The 16,878-nt window shown below is 38.1% G+C and overlaps 1 protein-coding gene across 1 annotated transcript in view; it reads left to right on the plus strand.

Moving 5' to 3' along the window:
* The first annotated feature begins 9 nt into the window (after window positions 1–9).
* Window positions 10–16,878, plus strand: part of epdr1 (ependymin related 1) — a 20,732-nt gene continuing 3,863 nt past the window's right edge. The window contains exons 1-2 of the mRNA XM_022761790.1: window positions 10–38; window positions 432–721. Of these exons, the coding sequence (XP_022617511.1) occupies window positions 492–721 (230 nt within the window). The 5' untranslated portion in view covers window positions 10–38; window positions 432–491. The remainder of the gene's footprint in view (window positions 39–431; window positions 722–16,878) is intronic.

Genomic DNA, 16,878 nt, shown 5'->3' on the forward strand with positions numbered 1-16,878 from the left:
TAGTGGCGGAGAGGAGGATCACAATCAAATAATATCAAGTAATTTAAATGTTTTTATTTCTAAATTAAAGCAATTTATTTTAACTTTTAACTTATTAATACCGTAGGTTTAATATATTTGTCATTTGCTACATTTATATTGACTTGGCTTTTATTTTGATCTTTTTAAAATGGGGTTTCTTATTTTGAAATGGTAGCACCAAAGCAAGCCATCAAGACATTTATTTAGCATTTTTGTCAGCACCAACATTTCTAGAGATTTAAAAAGTGCATAGAAATATCAAATACCTATATTAAGTGGAACACAATAAAATAATATAAAAAATATTATATGACTAATAAAATCCTGTAGTTCCATTTAATCTGTGCTTTTGTTGTGAAAGGCACATCCGGAAAACCTTCAGCTAATTCTAGAGAGCTTGTGGGCCGCAGGTGCAGCCCGCTGTCAGCGATAACAACTACGGGGCTAGCTAACGGGACTCTCCTGTCGTCATGCACCGTCTGTTGTTTGTGGTTCTGGCCGGAGCATCAGTTCTCGGCCTCCCCAGGCTGAATATCACTAAGGCGGCCGGGCCCTGCCTCGCCCCGCTGCAGTGGGAGGGCAGGTGGGTGCTGTACGACCACAGCACCGGGAGGAACAACCGTGCAGCCGTTTCCTACGACGGCCTGAACCAGAGGATCCGAATCCTGCAACAGCACAAGAAACACACCCCGTGTCAGAAGTAAGATCCTCTCTCCTTAAACGATTTGTTTTAATATCAGCCTGTTGCACGCAGTAAAATATATCGTAAACTAATAATAATGTATTATCCTGCAGTGATATACATTTCTCAACATTATCTTTATTTGAATATCACAGTATTGTAGTATTGTGACACAGTGATAATATTCAGAAAATATCTCCCACCCTTCTAACCCCTCCCCCCAGTAAATACAGCAAATTGAATTGCATAAAAGGCACCAATATACATGGATGGAATACAAAAAAATAATTTAAATAAACATACAAATACAAAACACAAACAATAAAAAGTACATTACATGTAATAAATGATCACAATACTAGCTAGACAGACATAACATTTTTATTAAGAGTTCATCAGTAAGGCTTTATTGATGTTTAAATGTTAAATGTTACTAAAGCTTTATAAATCAGTTATAAGCCAGTAATAACAACAAACTTTGAGTTGCCAGGTTTTGTAAAATCTACACATCTACATCTACACTATACACATTAAAATAATAAATTGTATCAAATAAATGTTAACAATAATGATAAAGACATCATTTTCTAATAAGGCACCTTTTAAAGACATATTTTTGAAAATAATATACATAATTTAACTGAAATAATTACAATTTAACAGCTGGAGGTGAATCAATGTCAGATGATGTGTTATCACCTGTTGACCCCAAAGAGCCAGAAAAAAATAAGCTAATGCAGCTGTGAACTGAATCCTGGTGTCAACATGTTATTTTTTCAGTTCATTGTCTTTTAGAATAAACAAGCATACGACACTCGATTTGATAAGAAAAAAACTCCACCCAAAAAAAGCCTACCTTTGTGCTCACCTGTGCTTCAGGTTTTTTGAGTCATCTACCTGTACCAGAAGCATGGTGATGTTCCAGATTGACAGAGACAAAGACTGCTCAAAGATCGCGCTACGGAGGCTGGGATCTTTTGACATCCCGACAGACTCACCTGTCGAGCCCAGACTTCATCGGGGGCTGGGAAATGTGGAGGTCAGGAGGTCAGACAGGAAGCCGGCCCGTCAGCGGTGAGTCGTTTTTTAACGCAACACTGTGGCCTCAGTACAATATGCTGCCATTTATTCATAAAATTACAGAGAAAAACATGCAAGAAGCAGATTGCAGAGATTTGGAACTAGTGCCTCTTCTTTAGACTTATTTAGGCAAAATAACCTGTTGGAGTAAGAGTGCGGGTGGTGGTCCAAAGTACTGCAGTTAGAGATGTCGTAGGTCAGGTATTAATCTCTCAACTTATTTACTGTAGTTCTGCTTGCTGCCTCAATATGTTGTCTTAATTTTATTTTGGCATATCATATTAGTATTTATTATTATATGGTTAGATGTGATTATTATTTTTTATTATTATCTTTTATTATTATTATTATTGTTAATATATTGATACGAGCATGGCTGCGAGGAAGTAAATATTGTACTTTAGTTCTCTGTCGACTAGTAGTACAGTAACGAGCCAATAGATGATGGCTTGATGAGAGACGGAGTCCTAAATTTAGAAAAGTGAGAAAACTTCAAGTGCACTTTCAGTGGCTCTGAGTGATACTTTCCCCTGGCTGCAACCTGCCAACGGAACCCATTTCTAGGTAAAACTCGAACAGTAGAGAAACATCTGAGTCGAATTGTAGAGTTACAGTTGCAACCCATTGAAGAACCTCTAAATCCTATACAAAGGTTTGGCATGGTTGTCATGGTTTCCAAAGATGTCTAGGTCTTCAAGTGTTTGGTTGGGTTCTTTGTCTTATATTAGATGCATCTGTAATATGAAAGAGTCCGGCTGAAAAAGAATCCCACTGACCTAAATGGTATCTAGGCTATGTACAGATTGGTTTTGGCTCCCACTGTTCTAATTTAAGATTATCTGTCCCATTGTATCCCTGCCTCTAGTCCTCAGATACAATGGAGGTGGAATGATATTTAAACTTTTCACAACATCAAAAAGCGTATGAACTGCTGCAAACAGTTTTTCATATGGATTCATTTTATGAAGAAAGTAATTTTAATCTCAAAACTTACACAAAAGAAACTAACTGCTCTTAATAGTAGATATAATGAAGTAGAGAGTAAAAATATGGGTGTAAGTTTATTGAATAATGCTTTAAATACGCCATTGATCCATTTTTTAAAATAAAACCAAGTGGTTGGGTCTTATTCAATACTTACTGCACTGCCTCACAAAAACAACATCCAGAAGGGTTTCTTACATTTCTTGCCAATTTAACTGATTTATTTAAGGGCAGCTTGTGTGTGGAATAAAACGTCGAGATTCTGACGGCATAGATGTCTGCTCCTCACCTCCACTAGATGAGACATGGGTGGCGTGTTTAACCCTGAAGGGACTGCTATCCAGTTTGCAAGGCAGAATAACACCAGGAACAGCAGCGTCACCTGATCCGACCGCTTCTGCCTCAACGCTCCAGCTGGGCATGCAGTAGATCCCGATGCTTCAACTCCCACCTCAGACTGTCAATTCGCTGCGCTGAGAGATGGCCGAGTCGTGCTTGCTAGGGCCCTGCCAGGCCTCAACTTTGTGACCTTAGATACTTTTAAACGAGCACTTTCTTCAGGTGATGTGTCTGAAATCACCCTTCAATCCTAATTCACTACTCGACTGTAGATACACAATAGTTACACTGTTAGTGAGAGGTTAATTAAGATTTCACACCCTAGAAACATTGTCATTGTTGTCATCACTTTGCATTACAGGGCATAATGTCACCCGAGCTGTTAACGTTTGCAACGTGTAAAATTGGCACGTCGGAATTTGTTTGCATGGATAATGTACGATTCCATTGGACTCATGATTTTTCCACTAAGAATTCGGAGATAAATTAAATATGTATATAGGGTAAATTTATTGCAATTACAGTAGTAATGAAGGAGAAGTGATTTTCGGACCACAGCCTTTTATAGAATTGTTTGTTTATTTTGCTGCTAATTTGCGAAAAACTGTTGTCAGGTTAGTAGATTCCTGCTTTAACTGCACCTAAAAGCTAGCTCAAACAGAAAGTTGTACCAGAATCTGTTTGATTACTTAAATGATTACAAATTATCATGATAAAAAAGTAACTTTTCAAGTGACGTTTATTTTCACTAAGATAACCTTCAAGGCTACACAACTAGCTTACATGCCAACTACTTGGGTTTCAGTGAACCATGTGTACTACATAGCTGATCGGAGCGATTGGTTATTTCTTAAGCCTCGTGACATGGAGGTCTGATTTATCCAAGATCGTTTGGGCGTCAAAGACGTGAAGTGCCATCATAAACATGAAAAGATATGAAGTTAAAATTCACAGCCATTTATGCTTTGTAGTGTATTTGTAGATCCAGCTCATTTTTTCCGACGTGCAAGTGGTCTTGTTTGAGGGTGTAATAGAGCGGGTTTGCACACAGCACGGGGGGTAGAAACTATTTCCAACATGTCATGAGTGCTTCAAACAGGAGAAAGATACGATTAGTGATTTCACCTTTCAAGTGGAAAGAAAGTGAAGAAAATTATAATGCTATGTCGAACTTTTATCTCTTTTTACATACGAACGACTTCACATAGAAACCACAGCGAATATATCAGTAACGAGTGAGTATTATGACCGCAGTTAATTACCCATGTGTTGAGATTTTTTAGAAAGGTCTTTATTTAGCTATTCATCACTGGATTTTGCTGATTATGATGAGTAATGTATCTGTCTAAAGGTCTGATGTCTGTTGGTTCAGTTTATCAACACAACACCTAAAAATATATATATATAACTCAATGTATTACATAAGATTTATTGGGGTCACAAAGTCCATCGGTAAACTTAATGAAGTAAATTGATTTCGAACGGTAGTGGTGGGAATTCAGTTGAGCAGTGAATATTGATGTTGTATTTGTTGTCGAGGGACTTTAGTAAGATTAAGTGAAACAAGTATTTGATAATTTCATCATATTGTGCAGCAGGATTATTACTGGTTGTTTCGTTTTAACTGTATTTGAATTATTGGATATATATAAAAATTTAAACAAGACTAAAACGTGTATAAAAGTATACAGTAGATTGATTCCTATTCTGGAAATACATACATTTTCTCTAACGCCAGATATCCAAGAGTTTAAAGAGGTGGTAAAAAGGGAAACAACATATCAGGCGATGGAGGTCTCTTTCTGGAAGACAAAGGCAAAGACTAATAGATCCTCTTCTTTCTAACACAGCAGGCTTTTACTTGTTCATATAGTTTCCTTGTTCCTGCTTTGCAAATCAGCAGACCACTATGTGCGCTGCGATAGTAATTTAAAAGCAAGATACATAAAGTATTATAAAATGAGGAGCGGTATTTAATAGTAATAGACAAAAGTTTAAATCAGAGTTGTGAATCGCCTCTTAGTGGAATGAGGGACTGCCTAGTTTTGCCTCTTCAACACAGCCAGCTCCACTTTGTCCATCGTATTTCTTGTTCCCTCCCTTCAGATCTAAGTTTGAAGATGGGGTGAACAAGAAGTGCAAGAGCTGAAGGTGCGTTCACTGACAGGAGATACTGTTTGTTCATGGATAGAGTCAAATAGTTGTCGGAGTCTACAGAATTGAAGACTCAGACAGTCGTTGACTAGATATGAGAGGTTGAAATGGCACAGGAAGAGGATTCAGCTGGGGTTTATGGGAAATGTATTGTGCTGGGTTACATCTGTCTGGGATCTACTAGAAGGATCCGGTGAATTCCTGTGGCAATCAGCTACTAGGCATGTGTATTAATAAAGCTTTGGATGAAGAGACGGCAATGAGCGAAGCAAAATCCACGCTGCTCGTGTAAAAGGCAGACTTTCAACTAAGAAGCTGTCTGGTGAGAAAACACCATGTGCGTTTTTAGAGTGGAGGAGCTGAAGGAAGACTGGACTCCAGGTGTCCTGCTGATGCAACTGCTACTGAGCTGGCCATAAATTGTGGCATGTGATTTTGCACTGGAGAAAAATGAAGTGTCAGTCTTGTTGAGTGTTGGCCTCTTATGTGAGAAAACCTTGCAGCTCATTGATGTAGCTCCATTCAGAAACACAACTGGTGAGCTCAGAAGCCAAGGAGAACATCTGCTCATCAGTATGATTGAGGTATGAAGATATTCTGCCGTACTGATGCAGCAGTGTATTACTGTTATGATCTGCCTCTGTGGATGAACTATAAAGGCCACGACAAGTCTCAGCTGCAGCAGAAAAGGATGGAGAGGCAAGGGAGAGAGCTCGCAGCTGAGGCGACATAACAAAGATGCAGCAGAGTAATCAGGACTAGAGACAAAGATTTGAAAGTGCTTCAACAGTGAGGTTGGTAGGCTATCCATGGCTCTGCTGATAAGGTGGAGGATAGTAGAGAAGATCTCACTAAGCTGGATATCGTCTCATGGAAGCAAGAGCTCTGATGTGAAGCAGCAGATCCGATCCACCGCAGGAAAACTGAATGAGTCCGATCAAGGCTTTCAGGAGAAGCTGGGAGCAGAGTCAGATCAACTGAGTCTGAAGAGGAAAGACGTGAGTCTGAAGCAGCTCTCACACACAGAGGATTAAAAAAACCAGTTTCTACACACTACCCTCAATGTCACGACTCAGTGATCTACAGACTCATCCAGTCATCAATATCCCGTCTCTGAGTACTTGAGGTGTGACAGCAGTGTGTACAAGCCAAGAGATAAGCTATTACAGGACTTCTGAGTAGACACATGGACAAGCAAAACATCTCACTGGGACAGTGATGAAGGTGGTATGTTTACTGTCTCACAACAGAGCCCAAGGACTCAGGAGCTGACTTCTTAGAAACATTCACAGGAAATCACACTGAAATCAAACACAGGAAATACATATCGTTATTATTGCAGGGAAACGAAAAGCACAGTAATGAGACAACAACAGTCTTATCTAGTCACCCAGACAGGTTCACTGTCATGTTGCAGGTCCCTGATAAAGAAAGTTTGACTGGACGTTGTTACTGGAGAGGTGGAGTTGTGAGAGGAGGTATGTTGCATGTGCATGGTTGCAAATACAGAATAGTTCAGAGGAGGTCTAGGGAGTGAATTGTATTGTGGACAAAACTACAATCTTAGGGCATTAAGTGTAACGAAAGTTAACATTTTTGTATAGTATAATATCAGAACTCAGTCTCAGGTCCTCGGTCCTCCAGAGTTAGGCGTGTACCTGGATCAAAGAGCAGGTTTCTGTCTTCTACAATGTTTACTAAACCTGATTCCTCCACAGAGTCAGCAAGTCATTCAGCCTCTTCTATGCTGGATCTTTGGGCGTTTCTTCTCTTTTGTGTCTAGGGACACAGCAGCTGAGTTTTTGTGTGAAGCTCAATAGACAGAAGGGTATTTAAGGTGCTAGTGGTGTAAAATCTGTATCTTCAGTTCATCAGTTGATTTATATCTCCATCAATTGTTGCTAATAGGCTCATTGCTGTTTGTGTTTCTGCACTGCACAGAGTCACTGTCAATAAACATGTATGGGTGGTACTCGTTGACCGTCTTCTCATCTATTGTTGGTGTTGATGTATTGAAGATTTCTTTAAGGTGGAGCTGGAGTCTGGAGGATAGTATGCCAGGATATTTTGTCTTTACCTAATGACATTTCATCCACATGAAATATAACTCTTCTGGTGCTCTGAATGATGTTGTTGACTATTTGTTGTTGATGTATTTGTATGTTGTTGTTTCTTCCACTGCATGGCCTAAACAGAGAATAAACCAGACGTTACTGTTATGGATAAGATATTTGTTGTTCTATACTTTGGAAAGATATTAAATTTATATTACATTACATTTATTGTGGTTTTTTGTTCAGATGGAATGTTGTTGTTGTTGTTCAAGATAACTTACAAAATAAGGTGATGAGCGTTTTATAAAACTGGTAATTTATGCATAAGATTAATAATAATGGAGGAGATGAATTCATTATTTCTTTATTTCATCTGCTTAGATTTCAGGTGAAACAACTGGGATTTGTGTGGATGAAGTGATATCTGTTCATGATGTGAGCTTTAGATTTGTCCACGACTGACTCAGTAAAGTCTGTAATAGGTGACTCTTATTCAGTGATTTTCGATGAACATTGATTGCACTTTCATCCTACACAATCAGTTTGTGTTACCTGAATCCAGATGATGGAAAATAAAATAAATGAATCTCCATCATTTATTTTATAGGTATCAGAGTGATAAATGTTTTAGTAAACGCTCATCGACCTATTTGTAGAGTTGATTTGAACAACAAAACACATTCAATCTGACAAACACATAATTGGTAAATGTAGATTATAAATTTTATGTCTTCTCCAAAAGTAAGAAATATCTGTGGATTAAAGGAAAGGTCTGGTGATTTCTCTGTTTAGGTCAATGCAGTGGAAGATGAATACATCAAACCTACAAATACAGTCAATCACAAATATTCAACAAACATTCAGAGCACAGAGAGTTTTGATATTTTAATGTGTGAGAATGTTAGTTTAGGTAAAGAAAATCATCGAGCAGTGATATCACTCATGACTGCCAGCATCCACCTAAAGAACTCAAACATCACTCAGAACAATAAGATGAGAAGAGTCAAAGTACCACCCTAATGTTTGATTGGACAGGTGGATCTCTGTCTGCAGAACACAACAAGCATGAGCTTTTTAGCAACAATGATGGAGATATAATCAACTGATGAACTGAAATACTAGATTTAAACCAACTGACCTTAATGACTTTGTCTATTTGAGTTTTTACACAACTAGCTGATGTGTCATAGACAAAAGAGAAGAAAGCAAAGGTCCAGCATAGAGAGGCTGGAATGAATGTGGTCTGGACTCTGTGGAGGAGAGTCATGTTTAGAAACATTGTAGAAGGAAAACGACTGCTCTGTGATCCGGTAAATCTACTCTGGAGGACCGAGGACTGAGAATGGAGTTCTGATATATTATACAGTGTAATAACTGTGGTTACAATTTAATGCTCAATAATAGAAGCGGATTTAGCTAGATAGATTGTTTAAAGAAACGTAAAAGAAAAAATTTTTGGGTCATTTTGTCCAAATACGAGATTCACTCCCTGCTCTGCTGGGATATTCTTGTATGCAAGCTGCTAATAACTCCCTCCTCTCCATCATCCTTCAGTAAACAACGCCAGTCAAGATTTCTTTTACTCTAGGACCTGCACTGAAGTGGAAACCTGTGTGGGTGACTAGAATAAGATGGTTGTTAGGATATCATTACTTGTTGCTTTTCTGTTCCTAGTAATACAGATATGTATTTGCTAGTGGTTTGGATTGCATGTGATTTCTGTGAATGTGTATTAAGGAAGGGTTCACTGGGTCCTAGGGCTTGGTTGTGACAGTTGAACATCCACTTCAAGTCACTGTCAGTGAGATTTTGTCTGGTCCTCAGTAATGCTCTGTAGTTTATCTCTGAGTTGTGACACAGCTGCTAGTCACATCCTCAAGAACGTAGCTGCAGAGGTAGGATAAGTGATGCTGGATGCGTCTGGTAGATCACTGAGTGTGAAGTGATGGGGTAGTGTGTTAGAACTGGTTTAGTGATCTCTGTGTGTGAGTAGCTGCTTCAGCTCAGCGTTTTCTTCAGTCAGTGATCTCCTGCTCCAGTTCTCCGTGAAGCTCTTGACTCGACTCACTTCAGTTTTCTGCTGGGATCTGATCTGCTGCTTCACTAGAGCTTCTTTCTCATGGACAAAGAATCGAATCAGTTAGTGAAGATCTTCTCATGTCCTTCACTGCTTTATCATCAGAGCCATTGATAGTCCTCCAACTCTCTGTTAGAAGCACCTTCTAATCTTTGTCTCTGTCTGGATTTCTGCTGATTTGTTGTGCTCAGCTGGAGCTCTCTTGCTCTCTAGTCATTTTCTGCTGGAGTGAGACTGTTCGTGGCTTATGTTCATACACAGAGAGAGATAAGAGATAGTGCTGATCATGCGTAAGAATATCTATCACCTTATCATTGACGAGAGAGATGTTTCTCCTGGACTTGTTGGAGGGCTCCACAGGTTGTGTTTCTTTAATGAGCTACATCATAATGAGGTGCAAGGTTGTTTCTCACAGTAAGAGGCCAAGACAAATCAACAAGACTTGACGCTTTCCGTTTCTCCCAGGTGGCAGAAATCACAGAGCCATTTCAGGTACATAGAGTGATAAGCGGAGACTTGGAGTCCATCTTTCTTCAGCTCTCCACTAAAACAGCAAACATGGTGTTTTTCACCAGGCAGGTATTGGTGGAAGGTCTGCTACACTGAGGCAGCTGTGGATTTTCTTCTCATTCCTTCATCCAGAAGCTTTTAATACAGCTGATGCGTAGCTGTGTCCACAGGAATAGTCACGGATTTCAGTAGATCAGACGATGTAACAGCAGAATAATTTCCGCAGTTCAGCTGATCCTTTGTGCATGTTAGCCTCTCAGTCGCAACGACTGTCTGAGTTATTCAATTCTTAGACTGAAGCTAGTTTAGCTCTGAATCTGAACAACAAGTGGCTCTGCAGTGAAGGGGGCTGTCAGCTCTTGCAATTGGTTGTGTGTACCACTTCAACTGTGATCTGAAGGGGAGGAAAAGGAAAACATGGAAAAGTGGGAGCTGGCGTGTGTTTGAGAGCCAGAAATATTAGGGGATGTCTCATTCATATAGGATCAGCAACGTGTGGATTAAACTTTGTTTTATTTACTATAAATCTGCTCCTCATTTGATAATATTATGTATTTGCTTATAAATATTGCTGACTGAGGGTCTGTGATTTGAGAGGAGGGACAAGGAAAATATAGAACAGAGTAAAGCTGCTGTGATTGAGAAGAGAGGGAGGGTTTTTAGTCTTTAGCTTTGTTCCAGGAAGAGGAAGCGCTGATAATGTGTTGTTAGCCTTTTTACCTCTTTAGACTCTGGTTATCTCTGGGTTTAGAGATGGTTGTGAGATTTCCAGAATAATCAAATTAAAACTGTTAGATAATTTTAAATACACGTCTTTTTTAAGGTTTGTTTTAATGTTTTTATGATCAAATAATGTTCCAAATGACGAGTAAAGGGAAAAAACATGAAATTATATTCTGCTGCAAAAGGATGGAAAATTAAATCAAATTATTGTTTTCACTTATTTTGAAGAAAGTCTTCGACAACAATATCAACATACTCCTAACTATACTTGCACTGCAAATGAATAATCCAACAGTACAGTGTTCACAGGGAAATCATTTGACCTTTGCAAATTAAAGTTTTGAGAATGGACTTTGGATGACCCGAAAAATCTAGTTCATACATTGAGATAATAATATTTTTAGTTTTGTTTTGAAATGAAACCAAAACAGTGCGAAGACTTAGGCAAGAAATCTCATAATCAGCAATCCATCAGTATCAGTGATGCAAATAAGCCTATAAGACCTGTTCTAAAATAAATATCAAAGACTATGGGTAATTACTGGTTTAAAAATAATAATTCCATGTTGTTGTAGTATTTTGTAGAAAAAATAAAAAGACAAAGCAAGTAATTTTTTTTCACTTATTTGTTTGCACTTGAAAAGCGTGAAATTCTAAATGTAGTCTTTTTTTGGTTTAGCCTTCATGACATGTTTGGAAAAAAGTTTTCTACGCCCTGCTGTGTGCAAACCGTCTTATTACACCTGCAAATACAGACCCGCTGCACGTCCTGGGAAATATTGGCTGAGTCCTAAAAATACCTTACAAACGCAAATAGGCTGTTTTGGATATTTATAACTTCATATCTTCATAGTTTGATGAGCGCTAACTTACGTTCTTTGAACCGAAAGATTTGGATTTAATCAACCTCCCATGTGCCCTGAGCCTTTAAGACAATTAACCAATGCCTTTCGCCAGAGGTATTGTCACAATGTTTACTTGAAACCATGAGTTTTGCTTAGTACAGCCTACTTTTTGGGTAGCTTGAAAGGTTATCATTAGTCTGAAATACGTCACTAAAAGTTACTTTTTTATCATAGATAAAGTAATCACTTTAGTAATCATAACCATTGTACCAACTTTCTCGTGGAAGCTAGTTTGGTTAGGTTTTGCAGTTAGCAGGAATCCACTAGACTAACAAACAGTATTTCGCAATTAAGCAAAAAAACACAATTCTATAACAAGGCTGTTGTCCGAAAATCACCTTCCTTCTCCTTAACGATGTAATGCAAATTAAATTTACCCAGTAACAATTTTTTAACTTTTAATTGTCCCCGAATTCTTAAGTGGAGAAAAAATAGAGTTCCAATGGAAATGTTACATTACTGGCATGCAAACTAATCTACTGCGGCCCAGATTTACAGTTGCCAACGTTAACAGTCGTGGGACATTATGCCTGTAAGTGGAATGAACACAACAATGACAATGGGTTTGTAGGGTGTGTTGAAAATCTTTAATAATGGCTTTCATACAAAGTTGGCTAAACTATTTGGTATCTACAGGAAAGTGAAAAATTTAGGGATTGAAAGGGTGAATGTTCAGACTCAGCCTGAAAAGCTGTTAGTAAATCTAAGGTCAAAGTTGAGGCCCTGTCAAGGGCTAAGCAGGTGGGACTCGCCATCTTCAGGCGGGCTGAATGACAGGTGCTGGGTGGGGGTGAAAGACACTCGGATCACTGATTGCCCGCTGGAAGGTTTGAAGAGCGGGTGGAGGTGTGACGCTGCTCTGTTCCTGTGTAAATGTCTACTGTCACTGGATAGCAGTCCCTTCAGGGTTGGGTAACACCCACCATGTCTCAGATTGGGGAGGGAGGAGCAGACATTGTAATGCACTCGTAGAACTCGAGGTTGTTTTCTAAACAACAGCTTTGCTCCCTTATAATCAGTTTTTTTTAAAATTGGGCAATGAAAGAGGAAAACCCCTTTCTGTGGAATGGTTTGTTTATTTGTGAAAGGAGCTGCAGTAAGTATTGAAAATATGACAACACTTGGTTTATTTAAAAATGGATCAGAATGGGCGATTAAAGAAGGCAGATCATTACACAAACTTAGAACACCTCTTTTTTTTACTTCTATATAGTATCCATCTACTCATAGAGCAGGTTTATTTGTTTTCCTTTTATGTGTAAGTTTTTGAACTTTAAAATTTTTTACGATCTTAAAAATGAAACCATATTAAAAATGTTTTTGCCCAGCCAGGTTCATAAGCGTTTTGAGTGATGTCGAAGAAAATTGTTAAATATCATTCACCTCCAGTGGTTTGGAAGAATAGAGGAGAGATACGAATGGAACAGATATCTTAAAGATTAGAACAAGGTTGGAAGACAAAACAATATGTTTGGAAAGCTAGATACCATTTGAGGTCAGTGGAATTTTTTACTCCGACTCTTCATTACACAATTGACTAATAAGACAGAAGAGACCCAAAACCAATAAACTGAAGACTAGTAACAATTTTGGAAACCAGGACACATGCCAACTCTTTGTTGCCAGGATCAATTTAATTTCCTTCAGGATGGGGTTTGGCACACTGGTTAACTTCGTAAAATCGTAACTCGGAATGTTTCCTCTCCTGTTTCGAGTTTTTTACCTAGAATGGTTTCCGTTGGCAGGTTGCCAAGCCAGGGGAGAAAGGTATACTCAGCACTGAAAGTCCCTTGGAAAGTTTTTTCTTCATTTCGTAAATTAGATCAACAGCCAGCATATTATTGGCTTTTTACTGGTACTACAATCGACAGGATAAAGGAGCATATTATTCTCCGAGCAATGCCTGGTTATAATTTAACAAAATAATAAGTAATAAATAATAATAGATAAATATATTAAGAATTATATAATAAATAATAATAATAATGATAATAATTAAATAGCCCAAATGAGAAATTAAACATTCTTATGGCAGCAGGCAGCCATACAGTAAAAGAATAAGTGAGATTAATTACCTTAGGAACATGCTCTACATGCAGTACTAAGTTGGAGCACACCAACCACCTTTTAATCCCAAACATGTTATTGTTGCTAAAAGTTGCTAAAGGAACACTAAGTTCCAAATCGTCTGCATCTCTTGTTTGATGTTTTCTCTGTATTATAAAAGGCCAAGCATTGTGACTGGAAGACGCCACAGGTGTGCGTTAAAAAACCCGACTACTCCGTGACAGGCGGCTTCCTGTCTGGACCACTCCTGGAACCTCCAAATTGTTCCAGGGCCTCCGTGAAGTAAAACGTCCTCGAAGGTGGAGTTTTCGGGAGGTGGTCAATAGGGATGTGCTCCGTAGCGCGATCTTTTTTGAGCAGTCCTTTGGTCTTCTGGTACCAAATCTGGAACATCACAGCTCTGGTACAGGTAGATGTACTCAAAAACCTGAAAGCAAGGTGAGACCAAAGAGAGTGCAGGCCCTTTTTTTTGGGTGAAGGTTTTTTTCTTATCCAAATGAGGGTGTTCCCCCGTATGACTGTTTGTATTGTATAAGAACAATGGAACTGAAAAAAAATACATGTGGACACAGGATTTCATTCACAAGCCTGCATGTTAGCTTATATCTTTTTTTGGCTTTCTTGGGGGTCCAACAGGTGGATTAAACACATCATCGTGTTGAACATTGAATTCGACCTCCAGCTGTTAAATTTAATTATTGTTCATTAATTAATGTAATAATTATTTAAAAAGTATGTCTTTAAAAGGCGGCTTATTAGAAAATGCGTCTTATATTTATTGTTAACATTTATTTGTAGATTATTTTATTGTACTTATTGATTTTTTGTTTTATTCCTATCATTTATAATTTGTTTTTATGTGAATTAATATACAGTTTTAAGATAGCTACGTGCCTACTAGATTTTACAACAAACACTGCTTTACAAATCAGAACACAAAAATTCAAACCTTTTGACTAGTTTTTTGTTGATATTACGGGCTTATTACTATGAATTTTAAAGCCTGTTATAAGTAACATTTAACATTTAAACATCAAGTAAAGCCTTACTAATGAAACTCTTTAATAAAAATAAATGTGCATGTCTGGTTAGCTAGTATTGGTGATCATTTATTATAATAGTAAATGTACTTTTTTATCTGTTTTGTTTGGTTTATTGTATTTGTAATGTTTATTTAAATTGAATTTTTTGTAATTCCATCCATGTATAATTTGGTTCCTTTTTATGCAATTTCAATTTACTGTATTTACTGGGGGAGGGTTAAAGGAGTGGAGATATTTTTCTGAAAAATATTATCACTTGTGTAAACAATACTACAATACTGTGATATTCAAATAAAAGATAATTGTTGAGAAATGTATATCACTGCAGCGATAATACAATTTTATTATTTATTTACGATATAATTTTTACCCTGCGGTGCAATAGGCTGATATTAAAAACAAATCGTTTAGGAGAGGATCTTACTTCTGAAGGGGTGTTGTTTGTCTTTTGTGCTGTTGCAGGATTCGGATCCTCTGGTTAAACAGGCCCGTCCCGGTAGGAACGGCTGCAGGGTTGTTCCTCCCGGTGCCTTGTGGTCCGTAAGCACCAGCACCTGCACTCAACTGGCAGCGGGGCGAGGCAGGGCCCGCCGCCTTAGTGATATTACCCCTGGGGAGGCCGAGAAACTGATGCCTCCGGCCAGAAACCACAAACACAGAACGTGGCATGAACAAGGAGAGTCCGTTAGCTAGCCCGTAGTTGTTTATCGCGACGCGGGCTGCACCTGCCGGCCCACAATAGCTCTCTAGAATTAGCTGAAGGTTTTCGGATGTCCTTTCACACAAAAGCCAGAATTTAAATGGAACTACAGAGATTTTATTATCATATATTTTTTTATATTAATTTTATGTGTTTTCGCTTTGATATATAGTTATTTATAATTTCTATGCACTTTTTAAATCTCTAGAAATGTTGGTGGTGCTGACAAAAAGTGCTAATAAAAATGTCTTGATGGCTTTGCTTTGTTGTCTACCATTTCAAAATAAGAGACCCCATTTTAAAAAGATCAAAATAAAAGCCAAGTCAATATAAAGTGTAGCAATGACAAATATATTAAACCCTACGGTATTAAAAAGTTTACAAAGTTAAATAATTGCTTTAATTTAGAAAATAAAAAATTTTAAATTACTTGATATTATTTAATTGTGATCCTCCTCTCCGCCATAAGAGGGCAAGATGTTCCCAGAAGTCCCCATCTTTTTGAACGTCACAACAAAACATGGCGAAGAAACAACGTTAGGGGAAAACAACTTCACAGTCAAAGGACGGCGAATAACGAAAAACGAAGGAAAATTTCACTTTAATGCTCGTCCAGTGACGATGAAGCGCCCGAAGAGGTTGACATTTGAAGACTCGAAGCTGCAGGCTCCTACGGAGCATGAAACGGGCGCTGGATACAGCCAGGAGGTAGCTAACAGCGGCTAACTAGCTCATGTGGAACGGGGGGAGACCATTAACTAAATTCATCCAAAAAAATTAGTTTACTGTGTTTTTCATGCTAATGGGTAAAGTAAATTACACCAACAATGACCTTCCCATGACATATTTGATTTCTTCGGGGGAATTTCATAATCGACCCGCAGAATGAGCAGCTGGTAAATTTTTACAGTGTAATTTAAAGTGATGGAATTTGTTTCTTCAATGCAACAAAACTACCGACGGTAACGTACGTCTGAGACGGCAGAAAAGCCGAGAGGATTTTTATGTAATGCGGCTCTGTTGTTGGTCTGTTTTTTTTTGCCGATATGGACAGTGGTCCTCAACAATTCAAGAAGTGACCGGTAACACCGAATTAAAAGTTGTTTAAGAAGTTGCGTCCCAGACAGAAACCCTAATAATAAATGTTATAACATTAAACCAGTAAATAACATCTTATTTTTGGTATCATTCAGTGTTTTTGGGTCACACGATGGTATGTTCATGTTTGCAGCGGAAAAAGAGCTGCTGAAGGGAAGAGGAGGAAAAAGCCAGACCTGGTTTTATCCAGGAACAGAAGGTCTGTGGTGGTGTTTTGATAAAACAATCTCAAAAACAACCTTAAATTACTTTTATAATATCCCTGTGTAAGTTTGGCGTTTTGTGCTTTTATGTTATTGGCAAGACATAAACATGGCTGTTAAACAACTTTTGAATTAGGCTGTTTTTTTGTTCTCATACAATCTGTCCACACTACAGTAGCTGGTAATTCTCAGTACAAACGAGAAAGCATACAATTGTTTTCTGCCTGTAATTTTAAAA

This window comes from Seriola dumerili, unplaced genomic scaffold (genome assembly GCF_002260705.1).
Source record: "Seriola dumerili isolate Sdu_G_001 unplaced genomic scaffold, Sdu_1.0 BDQW01000432.1, whole genome shotgun sequence".
In the NCBI taxonomy this organism is placed as follows: domain Eukaryota; kingdom Metazoa; phylum Chordata; class Actinopteri; order Carangiformes; family Carangidae; genus Seriola; species Seriola dumerili.